General features: G+C 33.8%; 1 protein-coding gene across 1 annotated transcript; it reads right to left on the reverse strand.

The window, feature by feature from the left end:
• Positions 1-553: 553 nt before the first annotated feature.
• On the reverse strand, positions 554-15,501 carry LOC123662612 (probable protein phosphatase 2C T23F11.1). Its single transcript, XM_045597429.1, has 7 exons — positions 15,315-15,501; positions 15,041-15,138; positions 14,580-14,729; positions 7,874-8,054; positions 7,652-7,743; positions 6,673-6,846; positions 554-2,655 (listed from the first exon to the last, which is right to left on the reverse strand). Exons 1-7 carry the CDS (start codon positions 15,499-15,501, stop codon positions 2,560-2,562), a joined length of 978 nt encoding a protein of 325 aa, XP_045453385.1. The 3' UTR covers positions 554-2,559.
• Between the last annotated feature and the right edge of the window lie 1,643 nt (positions 15,502-17,144).

A 17,144-nucleotide genomic window follows, 5' to 3' on the forward strand; every position in this document is an offset into this window, starting at 1 on the left:
AAGTATTCAAATAATTTCGTTATATGGAATTTATTTAAATATGTCCTAATGCCTGTTGTAATGTACCTTTAAACTTACTGTTCAACCTGCCATGCGGTAGTGGCACAGGTAAACTTGAACTAGCCACCGTGATGTAAACAACAACCTATTTATATTTTTGTCTGTACTTAGCTGACCCGGCAATTTGTCCTGTCTTGTCACACGAGTGAAGTTTAAATAAATATAAAATCTGAATTGGGACGCCCTAGTCACTTAGTGATATGAAATATATTTTACGACCTAGCCTACCAAGTATTCGCAAATTCCATAAAAATCGGCCTAGCTGTTTGAAAAGAGTGGACAATAAACAGGAGATTTATATTTATTCGATTATTTAAATTTTATCTGTAACCAATTTATACCAAAAAAAAAAAATTACTTTGCGTAGTAAGTAAAACTTTAACGTAAAAAAAAAATTACTCTTTATTAAATTACAGAAAAAAACAGTTACAATAAAATCAACAGTCAATAAAAATACAAACAAAGCAATATCAACGAAAATACAAACAAAAAATATATAAAAATGTATTTATTTTTTAATAATAATATTATACAACATTTACAAAACTATCCACAAAATAAACTAATGAAAATAATGGCACACAAATTTTTCAAAACTAGATTTAAAATGGCCTCTTCTTGCATAATAAATGTCTAGACGCGTTCGAAAATATATTTAAACTCGTCATTTTTATATAGCAAATGTTGACCATTATATCTCATCATCTTATGGTATATTTATGGCTATTATAATAGTCTTTTCATTACATCATACATTCATACACCCACACATATTTTACGAAACATCCGTATCTTCATCCGTATCAATCCGTATCCGTATCTCATTTTTATAAACAAAAACAAATGCTTTACAATACCTTTGTTTTGAAATTTCTGAAACAACTTTTTGTATATTCCAACTCTTTTTTTTGGCAAAATATAAAATCTTTAAATAAATAATATTAATATTGCCATAACAACAATATAGGCAAAAAGATGCTACGAAATTTACAACTAGCAACAAAAAATATAATTTTTCATCATTGCTTTTTATAAACGCAATCTATAAATTACATAAAAATAGAGACAAACGTCATTTATAATATTTTTGCAAATAATATTAATATTGCCATAACAACGATATAGGCACAAAGACGCTACGAAATTTACAACTAGCAACAAAAAATATTATGTTTCATTATTGCTTTTTATAAATGCAATCTATAAATTACATAAAAATACAGACAAACGTCATTTATAATATTTTTGCAAATGATATGGACGGACCTACAGAAATTGTTGTTTTTACAACATTCATTTCAATTTACTAAATTATATTTTTAAAATCCAAATATACTACAAAGCTATGAAACCTTTTATTACATATCAAAATATTTTAATTCCTTTATGCCTATAACATATAACATTTAACAAAAAAAAATTGAACAATTATTACCTATGGAAATGTTATCATAAGACTCATAAAAAATGGTACAAATGCAGACTAAATTCTCATAGATTTCATAGCCTCTCATAACTCGGTATAAGAATTTACTCTGCATTTATACATATTTTTATGAAGTTTCTGAGATTTTTTCCATAGTGTTATATCTAATTAGCACTTGACTTAGCTAGTCAATTTAGCCGAGTTGCGAACAAGTCAAAAATATTCCTATTGCCTATATAACAAAAAAAAAAATAATAATAATCACATAATTGGTGAAATATCGAGACAAAGGTTAATAATTTAATTGAAGCAACCCACTTGTTAACTAAAGTCCAAACATACTCAGTCAATTTCAAAAGCTACCTCAGTAAATAATTTTGTAAATATTTTGTGATGGAATTTTTTTTAATAAAGTACTTAACTGATACGCTCACGATTTTGGTGCAGTAGCTGCTATTAATTACTGAACTTATTTTTGAGAACTAAAAGTCACCAAAATAAAACAAATGACTAAATTACTAAAAAGCCAAAAAAATAATGTTATGAATTATGAAGTACCTATAGGTATAATTAATTGATCATACACTAAAAAAAATTAAACCTACATATTGTCAAAAACACATTATCTAAATATCAATCAATAATGATAAAAATTGTACTTACTTTATAATGTGTACTTAAAAAGTAATTATTTAATACGCTATACATACATACGAGCAACATTTATTAAATATATTCTTTTTTAAGTTTTGAATTCGTAGTTCAAATCCCGCCTTTTTTGACAGATGCAATATTCATCATTTATCAATAGTTTTTTTTTTTTTTTTATTTATACGACTAGGTCAGCAAACAAGCTTACGGCCCACCTGACGGGACTATACCGTACCCAAAAGATGCCTGCAACACCACAAGCATCGCAAGCGCCCCAATGACAGATCACAGACACTACAAAGTACAAACCCTACTGTCATATTTCAATTATAATACGAAACCTATATTCACGTCGCTCTTAAAATGTATACATTCAATCTACAGCCTATTTACAAACATTAAAATTAGTTCCCCAATTTACTTCACTTTAAATCTTCCTCTTCGTCCTCAACGTAAAGCAAATCTTCCATTTTAGTCATAAATTTGTTATTCAGCATCTGCTCTTCTGGTAGGGGTTTCTGGAATGAAAAGATTTTTAAATTATAATAATTTTTAATATTATACATTTTAAATTGATGAAGATATCTACTAAAAATATTTAATATATAAAATTCTCGTGTCGCGGTGTTTGTAGTTAAACTCCTCCGAAACGGCTCGACCGATTCTCATGAAATTTTGTGTGCATATCGAGTAGGTCTGAGAATCGGCCAACATCTATTTTTCATTCCCCTAAGTTATAATGGGGGGGTATATTGAGAAAGTTGATAAAATATATAGAAAAACAACGTTTGCGGGGTCAGCTAGTAATACAATAAAAATTGGCAACCATTTGTCCGCTGTAAGATCTCGTGAAAACGTATTTATACGCCGGTACAACTGTCTTAAAAACATTTTATCTATTTAATTTCCATGTTAAAAATGGATGCTTATAAACTTACCTTAGCCTTACTTCACATCGTTATTTATATTTGTATAAAGTTATTGAAAACATGCATTACCAAACATGCATGCATTACATTACCATTAAATAACTAAGAACATGCAAAAAACTATTCAAAAAAACAAATAATGAAACATCCCACACTGAAAATATAATATTATAACTTATAAATATGAAAATATCCCACATTTCAAGATTCCAAAAATAGCAATCACCATAATCCTCGCAAAGACAAAAGCCAATTTACTAAAACATTAGAAAAATATGTGTTACGTAAAAAGTAAGAAACGTTGACCAGAATAAGCTCAGATTCCGCTAATCAGAGGTATAAAACTCGACATGCATTTATTAAATATTAAAAGAATATTTAATACAATTATATTGCAATTCTTTTCTTACTTAATTTTACTTGAATACGGTAGTTTCTTTGAACGCGCAAGTCTCAAAATCAATTAGTTTAATTATAAAACAAACAAAAAATTGCACTAAATGGTTAAAAGCTTTCATTTTTCGGCTATGAAGTAGGTTATAGGCTTCAAAACAACATGTCAAGACAGACAGGTGTGGTGCAATAATAACCAACATTAAAGCAAATAATTTGAATTGTAATTAAATGAGATTGTGTGGTTGAATAAGTTTTAGCAGTCAAAGAAAACAATTTCTTTATTGTTGAACATTTATTGAAAAATATTGTAAGTGTATTAGAAAAAAGTGATTTATTTTAGTCAAAAAAACAATAAAGACCATCTATAGAATAGTTATACAGTAGTCCAATGAATACATATAAATTAACAAATATTATATGGTAATTAATTGGTTTTAGCGGTCATATACTTGAGATTCATCTTTGGGCACATTTTATAATTTAAAAATTATGACAAATTTTGAATTATGACTATTGACAACTTACAAATTATGTATTTACATTGCATCTATATATGTGTCCGTAATTGGCGTAGTAAACATATTTTTGAAGTGAAAATTCTTTACACGCGCATTTCGGCATCATTACGGCGCATGAGGGGTAAAATTTTTACGGATCAAACGCGTCACGAGTCACGAATTTTTGAATTTTTAAACATCCATACTCCATCGAATACACCGGGGTTCTCGTCCGATCACCGAAGTTAAACGAACAACGTCGGGCGCGGTCAGTACTTGGATGGGAAAACCGCGTGAATTTGGTTTTTTGTTTTTTTTTTCAATTCATTTTTGTTTTTTGTTTTTTTAAATTATTTTGCCAAAGAAGTTTCACTTCTGACATGTGTACTTTGTACGCACGCATTTTTTTAAAACTATTTTTATCGTTTTGAACGAAATCTAATGTCAGAACAAAGTTAATTAATGTATCCCGCATTACCAATGTGTAGGATAGGATAGAACGTTATAGATAAACGAAAATAGATCATTTTTTTTCCTTTCAAAATCCTGTGCCAGTGGTATAAAGTTATATTTCCCAAAACATCGACGACGTGGACCACTGTAAGACTGTTCTGTAATATGTAACTATAGCTAACAACTATAAATGAATTTTATTTACAAACAAGTAAACCATCAACAAAGGAATTCGACAAACACTATTAATTTTGTCTATCTGTTTTCAAAACGAGAGATAAACGGCGCTATACGAAGTTATCACTGAGGAATTCATTTCTGATAAGTATTATCAAATTACATAGTTACATTCATGATTCCATAACCAATAACAATAAAAAAAACTAATTACATTACATAATGAACAAATACGCGTATCATCAAGTGTGCACTCAAGATGGATTCATGCATTCAGCCTGCAACATCCCACTGTTGAATATAGGCCTCTTTCTACATGAAGAAAGATATATACAAGAAAGATGCATTGAATTAAACCAACATATACTGGCTTATGTCTATCTACCCTCATATTTGTTCTAACAAACCAACTTCATTTATATCGTACGCGTGTCAAAATGAGAACATAATCAACGTAATCGATGTCAATTAAATACGCATTACTAGGAATAACTAAACATACACCATAGTTATTAACACACGACTCGCTCCAATTACAAAACAAAAAAAAAATCAAATTACATCGACAAGTAATACTACATAGATAGTTAGTCAAACAAATATTAAATTAAAAAGGCTTTGTAACTCAAAAAGTACTCGTCAGATGTCGTTCAAATTTAAATGGGAACGTGACAAGCACCACCTTACAGATAAGAATAGAATCATCAAAGTCGGTGCGCTCAGTATAAAGTTGTGCGGTAATACATAAAAAAAATACAGTCGAATTGAGAACCTTATCCTTTTTTTTTAAGTGGGTTAATTACGATATGGTTATAGATGTCTATCAAGTATTTTTTATTGCTTAAAAATGGTATATAATATATATTGTTGCCAACAGCGCCTGCCCAGCGTGGTGACTATGGGCAAAACACATGAGTTCGCGCCATGAGGTTTGGCGCAAACTTGGGGCCTATAATATGCCTATATATCCAACAGTAGACTGCGATAGGCTAAAGTGATGATGATGATGATGTTGATGATGATATATTGTTTAATTTAATGCCTCTCGCTTTTCTGCCCTATAACATGCAGGGCAATGATAAAGATAAGTTCAGAAATAAAGCATAAACACAAAAATAACATGCAAAAAAAAACACAAGCAAAACACAATATTATATATAATAATACAATTCAGTTAGTCAACGTGCAATTACATGCACTTATTCTTCCTTTTATATCAAAGATCGTTTTAATAAATGTTATCAATATAAAATATATAAAAAAATTATTATGAACGCTGACATTATACATAAACTAGATTCATATATTTAAAAATCGATTACTTTTTGAGACTTTCAAATTGTTTTATTAAAATAAAGGAACTAAGCTTTAATTTATTTATTTATTACAAAAAACATTAATGAGAAAAAAATGTATTATGTATATGTAAATGGTAATTGACGCCTTTAATTAACAAACTTGTCTGCTATTATAAAAATAATTTTAACTAAACATTTTTTTTATATCAAAAAATACAATTTCCTTCATAATACAACTTCTACAAAAAAAAAAAAATTATATTAAAAAAGTGTTCAAAAATTTACTGGAATTAAACTTCTTTATAATTTATAAGCTTTCCATATTAATGTTTTTGCGGTGGATAAAAGTTATGAATACCTCGAAGATATCGTCCAATACCGGTTTGGACGTGATTCATTGAGACACTTAAATGGTGACTGTGGAGAAAGGTATAGATAAAGAAATACACATATTTGATTTATTATAAGTTACAAAAATATATATATAATCTTGCATTGCGATTAAAATTAAAATTTCAAGTAACTGATTCATTAATTACAATATTATACTAAATGTAAGTAAACATTCAAGAACATTTTAATATTATTGCTATACATATACACAAACATGGCACATTCACTGAAACGTTTCTGTGATATACACAAACATGCAAAGACATGTACAATTTATCCAACACAGAATTCGTGTTGCAAACATGCATCTTTTACAAAAAATCAACAAATAATTTACCCCTTTTTTTACTTATATTTATTTATTTGATTTTTAATCTTTGAAATCAACTTACCACCATCTCAGGCCTCGGGAACGGCGACAAGCAAACAATAACAACCGTCATATTGTCACAACCCAGACCCCCAGTGGCACAGTTCGGAGCAAGGCAGAGTTGCATCAGAGCTTCACACACGGCAGCCGGTTCCCATCCGCTTAGTAACCTCACTCGGCAGAATGATAACACATCCTATTAAAATTAAAAGAATTATAGAACAAAAATATAAGAGTAATGACTACACTTAAAAAAAATTAAAAAAACAAAAACCAGACGATACTAAAAATCTTGAAATTAAATAAGTAAATTTATAAAATACATCACTTTTGTTACTACAATTTCATTGCTCTAAAATCTTAAATATATACAAATAAATCGCCGAAATGTATACATGAGCATCGTTTCTGAACGGCTACAAAAAATTGAATAATCCTTTTTTTTTTTGTACGTTATTATTCAGAACAAGGTTTGTATTAAGAAAATTTTGCTTGAAACCTGTAATATCCCTCTTCCCCATGTAGGAGAGGGATGAGAGCTTAATCCACCACGCTGATCCAATGCGGGTTGGCGGATATATTTCCTACTGTGAGTAACAGTCGCCTATCAGGGTTAATTATTAAGAAAATTTAAATCGAGTCAATCACAAAGATCTCGATTATTCTGTCAATGAAGTCAAGAATGACGCGTAATACAATACAGAACTTGACTCTCATTTCATACTTCTACGTTTTTATAGTATCTATTGACCTATAAAATCAATCAAATCAGTATAAAAACCACTTTTGAAGTAAAACTTTTTTACGCACGCTTGACTTGGGGAGTAAGCTGGTGAATGCGTGACGAGAGCGTTACGAAAAGTGTAATCGGGCGAGACGAACGGAAGTTGAGGGGGAGATATAAGTTAGTGAAGGTAGAAAGAGAGAGAGAGTTACGTTTCGTAAGATTTACTTCAGTCGTGTGGTCTAAAGCACACTTGATTATTTTAATATTGACATACCTCGTTGGATAACACCTCCCAAATTCCATCGCAAGCAATGACAATAAACTCCCAATCATCATTGAGTTCCCTAACTTGAACATCTGGATACGCTAAAATTTCATATACAAAATTTATTTAAAAATAAAATAAAATAAATAATATCAGAATTATATGAAGAATTAATAGATTATGCTGAAAAAACATGAATATATGGACAAAAAATAAACCTCTATAATGTACCTGTCACAATTTGATCCCTGGGCGACAATCTATAGTTCCTTTTAAAGATGTAATCACCTAAGGCCCGGGACAGAGCCAGATTTCCATTAACACGGTTCAACTGTACCCAACCACCACCGGCTGTGATCCTACGTAACTCCTCTTCATTGTATGGTTTATGGTCATATGACAAAACATCCACCTACAATCATCATTAAATAAAAAATAAATATAATATGTGATTGATTGATTGATTGATTGGTTTAATGGCTTTCAGTTGTGCCAAAGTAGCACGGTTGATTCCGCCAATGTCACGTAGAGTGGAGAACACACGAAGGAGATTAATTGGTCGGTGCAGTAGAGATAACAGTCTCTATTTAATTTTGAAAACAGGTAAAATAGTCAGACTTTCATTGTTACACCATAACCTAAAACAACACAAACATTTGATGTTAAACTAAGACTACAGCTGTTAGTAACTAAACTATTACAAAATAATTACACTAGGACAGACACATGGTTTATTTACAACTTAATTTTATTTATTTCAAAATATTTACACAAAAATCCACAATAGGGACTAAACACCAACATTAACAAACATTGAACATTTATAGGGCGGGGAATATCACGGGGAAGGATGTCGTATATAGGACGGATGAGTTTGGGACAGGAAAAAAGGATGTGGGAAACCGTGCCTTCGTCAAGGCCACATTCACACAATGAGTGGTCACGAACTCTGATTTTGGCCAGATGAACAGGTGTACACGCATGGCCAAGACGTAAGCGACATATGCTAGATGTTACCCAACGACGAGCATGTCTATGAAGAGAAAACCAAGGGCGTCTTGGGATGTCTGGTTGTATATTTGAGTAAAATTTACCCTTTACCAATTTTGATGAACTCCAAGATAAATTCCAGGACTTGTCCATATGGATTTTGGCTAGGGAACGAAGGTCTTGGCAGGAGTTTTTGTAGTGATCAAGGATACCAGTTTGGATTGCAGCTTTAGCACATGAATCTGCTGTCTCATTGCCTGCAATGCCTGAATGGCCTGGAATCCAGACGAGCAGAATATGCAGACCCTTTTGACTGCAAGAGAGCAAAGCCTCTCTAATCTTAAAAACAATAGAAATTTTCAATTTGCTACGAAAGGGATTTTCCTTAATGGCTAAGAGACAATTTAGTGAGTCAGTGAAAATTACCGTCGGTCCTAAGTCATGGGAGAGGGCAAAGAGGATGGCTTCCAGTATAGCAATAGCTTCACCGGTAAACACAGATGTTTCAGGGGGACACTTAAATTGGAGAATGATTTTAAATTTAGGGATCCAGCAGGCAGCACCAACACAGCTGGACGGGGAAAGTTTAGATGCATCGGTATATATATGATGATGATTTAACCAATTTTGATGAAGAATTTCTTGAAATTTTAGCTTTATACCAGGATCTCCTTTTTTCAGACCCAAATCTGTGACGATAGGAACATTGAAGGTAAGGGCTTTGAAGGAAGTAGAGAATAAGGGATTGATACAAAAGGTTGAGAGAGGATTTGGGAGGTTTGAAAATTTGGTGTAGCTGATTAAAATGTAGGATCGTGGCCGGTTTAGGCTGCAGAGTTGGGAGAGCTTGTTGAGTTTAGGCCAAAGAGGATGAGAAGACAGCTGTAATGATTTTATGACAAAACGATCGCTTAAAAATTGTCTTCTGATTTGCAAAGGAGGGTCAACACACTCAACCTGTAGGGCATTAGTGGGCGACGATTTCATGGCACCTAGGATAATCCGTAGGCTTTTGTATTGGATTTTATTTAACTTTTGTGATAGTGACTTACTAATAGGGTCTAAAACAAACAGACAATAATCCGTATGACTACGTACAAGGGCATGGTAAATTAATTTTAAGCAGTAGGGATGTGCACCCCACCATACACCTGATACTGCTCTTAATACATTAAGTGATTTTTCACACTTTTTGAAAATATATTCTATGTGGGAAAATCCATTCAGTTTGCTGTCGAGTATTATACCAAGAAATTTTGCCTTGTCCACCAGGTTGATGCGCTCACCCTGATAAACCAAATCAAAGACAGGGGCTACTCTTTTCCTGGTAAAGGTGACAGCCTGGCATTTGTTTATCGATAAAGATAGACCGTTGTCACCCAGCCACTGGCCTAGGTAATGCAAAGCAGAGTTAAGTTGAAAAGATAAATTTTCTACTGAATTTGATCTATGATATAAAACAATGTCATCTGCATACTGCAAAATGTTACAAAAGCTATCAACAGACATATCGAGATCATGTGTATAAATACTATAGAGCAAGGGACTGAGGACAGAGCCTTGAGGGAGACCCTTCCAGATGAATCTGGGAGGAAGCACAAGTAGTGGATGTCTCACAGATATTGTTCTGCAAGATAGCATACTACATATAAAATGAACCATTCTTGGCGGAATACTCAGCTGGTGCATTTTCTGCCTGAGTATCGGAAGAATGACACTATCGTATGCAGACACTACGTCCAGAAAAATGCCTACAAGATATTCTCCCTTAGCAAAAGCTAATCGAATGTCTGTTGTGAGTAAGCTTAAACTGTCAGTTGTGCTGAAACCCTTCCGGAAGCCAAATTGGGAGAGAGACAGAATGTTTCTACTTTCCACTATCCATTCCAGGCGATTTTTGAAAAGGTGCTCAGTAACTTTTGCCAGAGTAGACGATAAAGCAATAGGACGATAAGAATTACTGTCTAAGGGATTTTTACCTTGTTTTAATATTGGGATAATAATTTGAGACTTCCATGATTGCGGGACGATTCCTGTCATAAACAAGGTGTTAATTATGTTAAGATAGCAATGTTTTGCTTTATCATTTAAATTTTGGATAAGAGAGTATGGAATGCCATCTTCCCCAGGTGTTGAATCTTTCAAACCATTCAGAGCACACTGAAGCTCAGAAAAAGAAAAGGGGGCATCCATTTCATCCGAGATAGATGCTGGCATTGAAGTAAAGATGTTGTCCTCACAAGGGACAAAGGGAGGGGCGAGTTTGTCTGGAAAATCATTAAGCCATACAGAAGGATCATTAGAGGATAGGCTATCAGAGGCCTGGGGAGCGCCGAAATTTTTTAAGTTGGTTCCAAACTAGACGTGGAGGAGAGCGGGGAGTAAGGGATTCACAGAAGCGAACCCAACAAAATTTTTTCTTTTTTGACACCGAGCGTTTAAACTTGGCATCCAATTTTTGATACCTGATAAAGTTTTCAGGGCACATGTTCAGAGAGTATGCCTTTTCTGCTTCCGATCTTAGTTCAGCCAGGCGTTTGCAATCCTCATCCCACCAGGGGGTGGAAAGCAAACGTGTTTTTGAGTGGTGCTTTTTAGGAAAATGGGTATTAGCAGAATTTAAAATAGCATTAAGAAAAAGATCATAACAAATTAAAATATTTCCATCATCTTGAGAATCAGGGAGGATGTCAATCATGCTATCAACAGATTTAGCATAAGGAGAGAAATTAGAAAAATTCAATTTAAATTTATGAATAGGGATAGGGTTAGAAGGCAGGGAAGGACGTAAGTGCATAGCAAGGATAATGGGAAAGTGATCACTGCCAAAAGTGGATGGGAGGACTTTCCAGGACAACATAGAAGCTAAGGAAGGGGAGGCTAAGGAAAGGTCTACAGCAGATTTGGGGTTCTGATTAGGATAAGCTCTCCGAGTTGGTGAACCATCATTGAGAATGCAAAAGTTGAATTCATCAAAGATGTCCAACAACAGGAGAGCAAAACCATCAGTAAGGTGGGATCCCCAGGAGGTGTGATGGGAGTTGAAATCTCCCATGACAAGAACAGGGCTAGGAAGAGAGGAAAAGATAGAACGGAGTTCAGGGATAAGGGAAGGACTAGGATGAGGAATATACAGAGATAAAAAGGAAATGTCACAGGATCTAACAGCAACAGCATTGATGTGCTGGCTGGAGGAGGATATGGGGATTTGGGAGAAGGGGATTTTGTGCCGAATGAGGAAGGCACTACCCGCATACCCATCACTTCTGTCATCTCTCAAACAGAAGAAACCCGGAACCCGAAAACGAGAACCTGGTACTAACCATGTTTCAGAGATGGCAATAATGGCAGGATTATGCAGGTTGATTAAGGATAGGATTTCATGTTTTTTTGGGCGGATGCTCTTACAGTTCCATTGAAGGAAGCTGAGTGGGGCCATTTTTAAGAATAGAAAAAAGTTGAGCAAGTGATGCGGCAACGTTGGGCGGTAAGGACATATCATTACATGTAGTAATAATACTGAGGATCATTTGGACGAGGTTTTCTAATAGGTTACTACTATAAGGGGTTAAGGGACTTTGAGGGTTGTTTAGTGCACAACCATTAGGGAGAGAGGAAGGGATGTCACCTACAATGGATTGATGGGCTTGTTTATCGTTACCCTTTGCCTAGAGCGGCTACAGGACGAGGATAATGCGTTACCGTTTTACGATAGGACCTATTCGGTGAAGAAGGAGGTTGTGTTGAGGAAGTGGGAATATATACGGGGGGAGTGAACATTTCCTTTGTCATCTCTGCATATGACCGACAAACAGGAGGATAGCGAGAGGATGCTTCTATATAGGATATGTTATCCGTGGACATATCGGTTTTAATTTTAATTTGACGGAGGTATTCAGGACAGTCCTTCTCGGTTGTAAAATGCCTGCCAGAGCAATGTAAGCAAGTGGCATTTTCTTTAGTTACGTCGCATGACTCACCTGTGTGCGATTGTGAACACTTGTAGCACCTTGGCTGTGACCTGCATTGTGTCTTAATGTGGCCAAAACGGCAACAATTTAGGCACTGTATGGTAGGTAAATTATAGGTCTCAACTGGTTATGATGTATGGAACGAATAAACTCTACTTGGGAGAATTTGACCTCTAAAAGTTAGAACCACTGACTGGGTTGGGACCCAAGTGACTACGCCTTCCTGAATGTTTTTGCGATTAAGCCTACGAGCTTTCATAATTGAACCGCAGCCAGATGGGAGCTCTAATGACTCCACTAATCCCTCCATTGACCAGTCAACCGGAATACCCTTTACAAGACCCATTCGAGTTATATTGTAAGTCGGTACAGAAGCATTGAACTTACACATTCCTAATATGGGATTTTTTAAGAAATCATTTGCAGTTTGAGCTGAAATAAATTCAACAGAAATCTTGTTTCTGCCTACATTTTTAACGCCGTCTTTCACAACCGAGCCAATTTTGTGTGTGTGTAAAAATTGGCCGAATTTCAAAGCGCGAATAGTAGTTCCTGAGGCTGGGTCTGGGGTTTCACGGGCAACATGGACAATGAAGGGACCTTTGTCGTCATCAGAGTAACTCTTAGGGCCTTCGGAAAAGGATGGGTGTGTGTAAAGAGATTGTATTGACGGGCTAGCCGTGGATGGATGTACAATAATTTTTTTAGAAGAAGAGTCGCTGGAAGAGTGAATAGCTGGGCGTTTTCTCATATTTTGATGAGAGGAAGAGGATTCAGATGTATTTCGATCGTCACTAAAACCACCCGTATCTGGCGGGTCTACAATAACAATGTTAGTTTAACCACTAATCCCACAATAATTTACTATTTACACTGTAAACAATAAGAAATAAGACACCAAGATCACTAAAACACGTGTGTTGACCACAGCTAACGCAAGCGGACCCTCATATAATATGTGTATGGTATATTTTATTTTAATGTCAAACAATTTTTTTTTTTTTTAAATATAAACAACATCCAAAGGCTCTAAGTTGTCCATGCCATTTACACTACATAAAATATTTGTTACTATATGCCGTGCGTTTTTTTTTTTTTTTTAATAGTTTAACTTCTAGACCAGCAGTTCAAAAACAGTTTAGAATTGCTAGGATAGTGGGGCACTGGCACATCCGACGCTAACAACAAAAAGCTGTAAATGTCAGTACATTAAACAATTAGGTACTATAGCAGTTAAAAGACAAATAGATATTCATAATAGTTCTTGTCCATTGCGATATACAACCCTAGAGTTGTGTCTACATTAAGTAATTAAATTAATATGTACGCCTCGCACTCAATTGTCAAACTATGAATCAATAAACATCTGCACACTTTTTGAAAAACAAAGTCATAAGCAGTTACCAAACCCACGATCCTAGCAAAATACCAAATTAAAGGCCATGCCAACTCATTACCACTTTACAATATGTAGAAAATTGGTAAATAATTTATCTTGGCATTTACAATCTGGTGTACTTAAAAAAACACAATTTATTTTTATGATTAACCTTTTTTTGTTATTATTATACCAAAAGATGGTTAAACAAATGTACGCTCTGTCTGATGATGAACAATTACCATGCAGAACCAGACCTTACAGAAGATCACAACTAAATAATGCTGCTTTGAAGCAGTGTTATGTTTCTGTTGGTGAGTAAGGTGATCAGAGCTCCTCGGGGTATTGTGGATGGGGTCGACGACGCGTTTGCGATGCTTCTGGATCTTGCAAACATCTAGAAACTACGGTAATCACTTACCATCAGGTGAGCCATATTCTTGTATGCAGACCTAGTTATATATGTAAAAAAAAAATTACTTTCTTAAATTACTACAACTATTATTTTTTACCAAAAAGAAAAATTTTAATTACTAATCAATATATCACAAACAAAAAAATTGGTAACAAAAGCCTTAATAAAAAAAAGTTTCCTTACTGCACCCCGAACACTGGCTATAGCACGGGAATCACCAACATTAGCACAGTACAACGTGTTATCTTTAATAAGAACTACCACCGCGGTGCTGCCGGCCACCTTCTCTTGCATATCTTCTTCAAGCATTGCTTGGTCGAGATCCAGAAAACCCTGAAACAAAATTTAATTACATTTATTAATATTTGCCAATTCAAAATAATAATAAAAAATTATTACGGGCCTGTTTTACCAGTCGTGCATAAAGGTTATCCTGCAAATAAGTTACGATTAAACTTTAAGGGCAGAACACTGAAAGAATTTTCCAAATTGGACAAGCAGTTGCTGAGATTAGCACATTCCAACAAACAAACAAACTCTTCAGCTTAATATTAGTATAGATTTTTTCATTAAATAAAATAAATAAATAAGATAAATAAATAAAATAAAAAAATATAATGATAAATTAGAAATATACTATTAACCTGTTTTAAAGCTTCCTCAATGTTTCCAAGGTGATATTCGGGTCTGGCCATTATGAATTTATGCAGATGCTTCCCAGCATATTCAGCTATGTTTGAACCTGAAATTATAAATTCACCACACTATTATAATTTAAAATAATATGAAAATATATGTCTATAGTTATAATTATATATATTTAGTTTCAATTTATAATATTTATTTATTTATGAATCTTTTACTATTTATACAATATCCCCACACTAAAATCTTAATTAAGATATATGTATAATTTACCTCCATGTCCATCATACACAGCAAAGAACGCTGTACCAGGATCGTCAGGCAGTGACAGTATCTGTGTGTGCGAGTCGTCCATGGAAACTCGCCAGCCTTGCATGCAGGACGATCCCACGAGATATCTCGAGTCTTGACATGTTGATGACTGTTTCTCAGTCACTGGCTCCGAGAGGGTTTGCCCCATAACTCTACAATCAAAACGAAATTATAATTATTAAACATGTCTCTACTATTTTGCATATTGTCATCATCCATTCCGCTAAATTGAACAGAATAGAATATACTTTATGGGATGCTATTTTGAAAGGATTTACATCAAACAGTCATAAAAACATACAGGTTAGTAATATATGAAAATATATAGAAACACCGTGATACAATTAAATAGAACAAAAATAAATATAATTTGAAATACATTAATAATTATAATTTGTAATTCACCTTTTATAGTTTTCAACAAACAGGCATTAACTGATAAAACTAAAGATAAGTCGTCTTCAAAAGCAGATCAAATAGAACAAATACATGTCACTGATACAGAAAGTCGATCATACTTTCGATGAAATAGAATACTTAAAGCCTAGATCGCACATGACTAAGATCTGATGTCACTTCACAAGGAGATGATATAATATTCTCTACACATTTTGTTATTAACATTAATAAACGATTTACCTTTACCTTCAATAATAAATCTGACTTATTACTGATAATGATGTTAAAACGAAACTCAAGATAACTATAATCTATTTATTTTAAAAAAACAAAGATAGTACAATATTTTTTCGCATTACTAGATTTGTTTTTAATTCTGATACTTACTAAGATATTAAAACGTTGAGTTCTGCACTGTAATAGTCGTATTAAATTATTTAATACGGCACAAAATCGGAATAATATACCATATACCGTATAATAATATACCAAAGTAATATACAATATACGTTCGGAAGTGCGTAGGTAAATATCAACTAAAAATATGTCTATGATGTAGAAACGTCAAAGAAAGAAAACAAATGGAATGATCATAGACTATTATTGTTGAGTCTTCACTTCGAAGTTTCCGTAATGTCAAAAGTATTCGAGCAATCAGTCTTGCCTGGCCATTAAACAAAGAACCATGGGAACCAGTCTTCCCTGTTTTAACATATGGTGCCGAGACGTGGACACTATCGAAGGGACCAGTTCACAAGTTTCAAGTAAAACTCAAGATGCAATGGAACGAGCTATGCTTTGGGTCTTTGTCAAAGATAGGAAGGAGATCATCCGCGAGAGAACTAATGTAACCGAAAGAACTCACATAATTAACAAGTTGAAGCGCTAGAGAGATCGCATGTTTGCAAATGCAGTGTGATACATCTTTCGGCCCGCTGGATCAAGGATCTAAGTAAGATTGCCGTTGGAGGTTGGATGAGGATCGCAGAAACCCGGGATGTTTGGGAAACATCCCGAACATGGGAAAGCCTACGTCCAGCGGTGGACTGCGATAGGCCGATGTGATGTGATAATGAATATGAATTATATTACATCCTCTTTAGATTGTGGCCCGAGCTCCTATTTCATCACCATATCCTATTTGTTTTTTATTTAAATTATAAGCTATAGTTAGATATATTACTAAATTAACAGATTCAAATGAAGATTTAATGTTTTTTTCTTCATGCGGTTTAATATGATTCAACATTACTAGAAAAGCCAGACTATTGCAGCAATATCGCATAAATTTGACATGGAGAACGCAAAAAGAAACGATTTGGTGCTACATTATACAAAAGAGATAATATGTAGAATATTGAAATATCAAACCGGATCAATCTTGATGCTGCC

Source organism: Melitaea cinxia, chromosome 19 (assembly GCF_905220565.1).
Source record: "Melitaea cinxia chromosome 19, ilMelCinx1.1, whole genome shotgun sequence".
Taxonomy (NCBI): Eukaryota; Metazoa; Arthropoda; class Insecta; order Lepidoptera; family Nymphalidae; genus Melitaea; species Melitaea cinxia.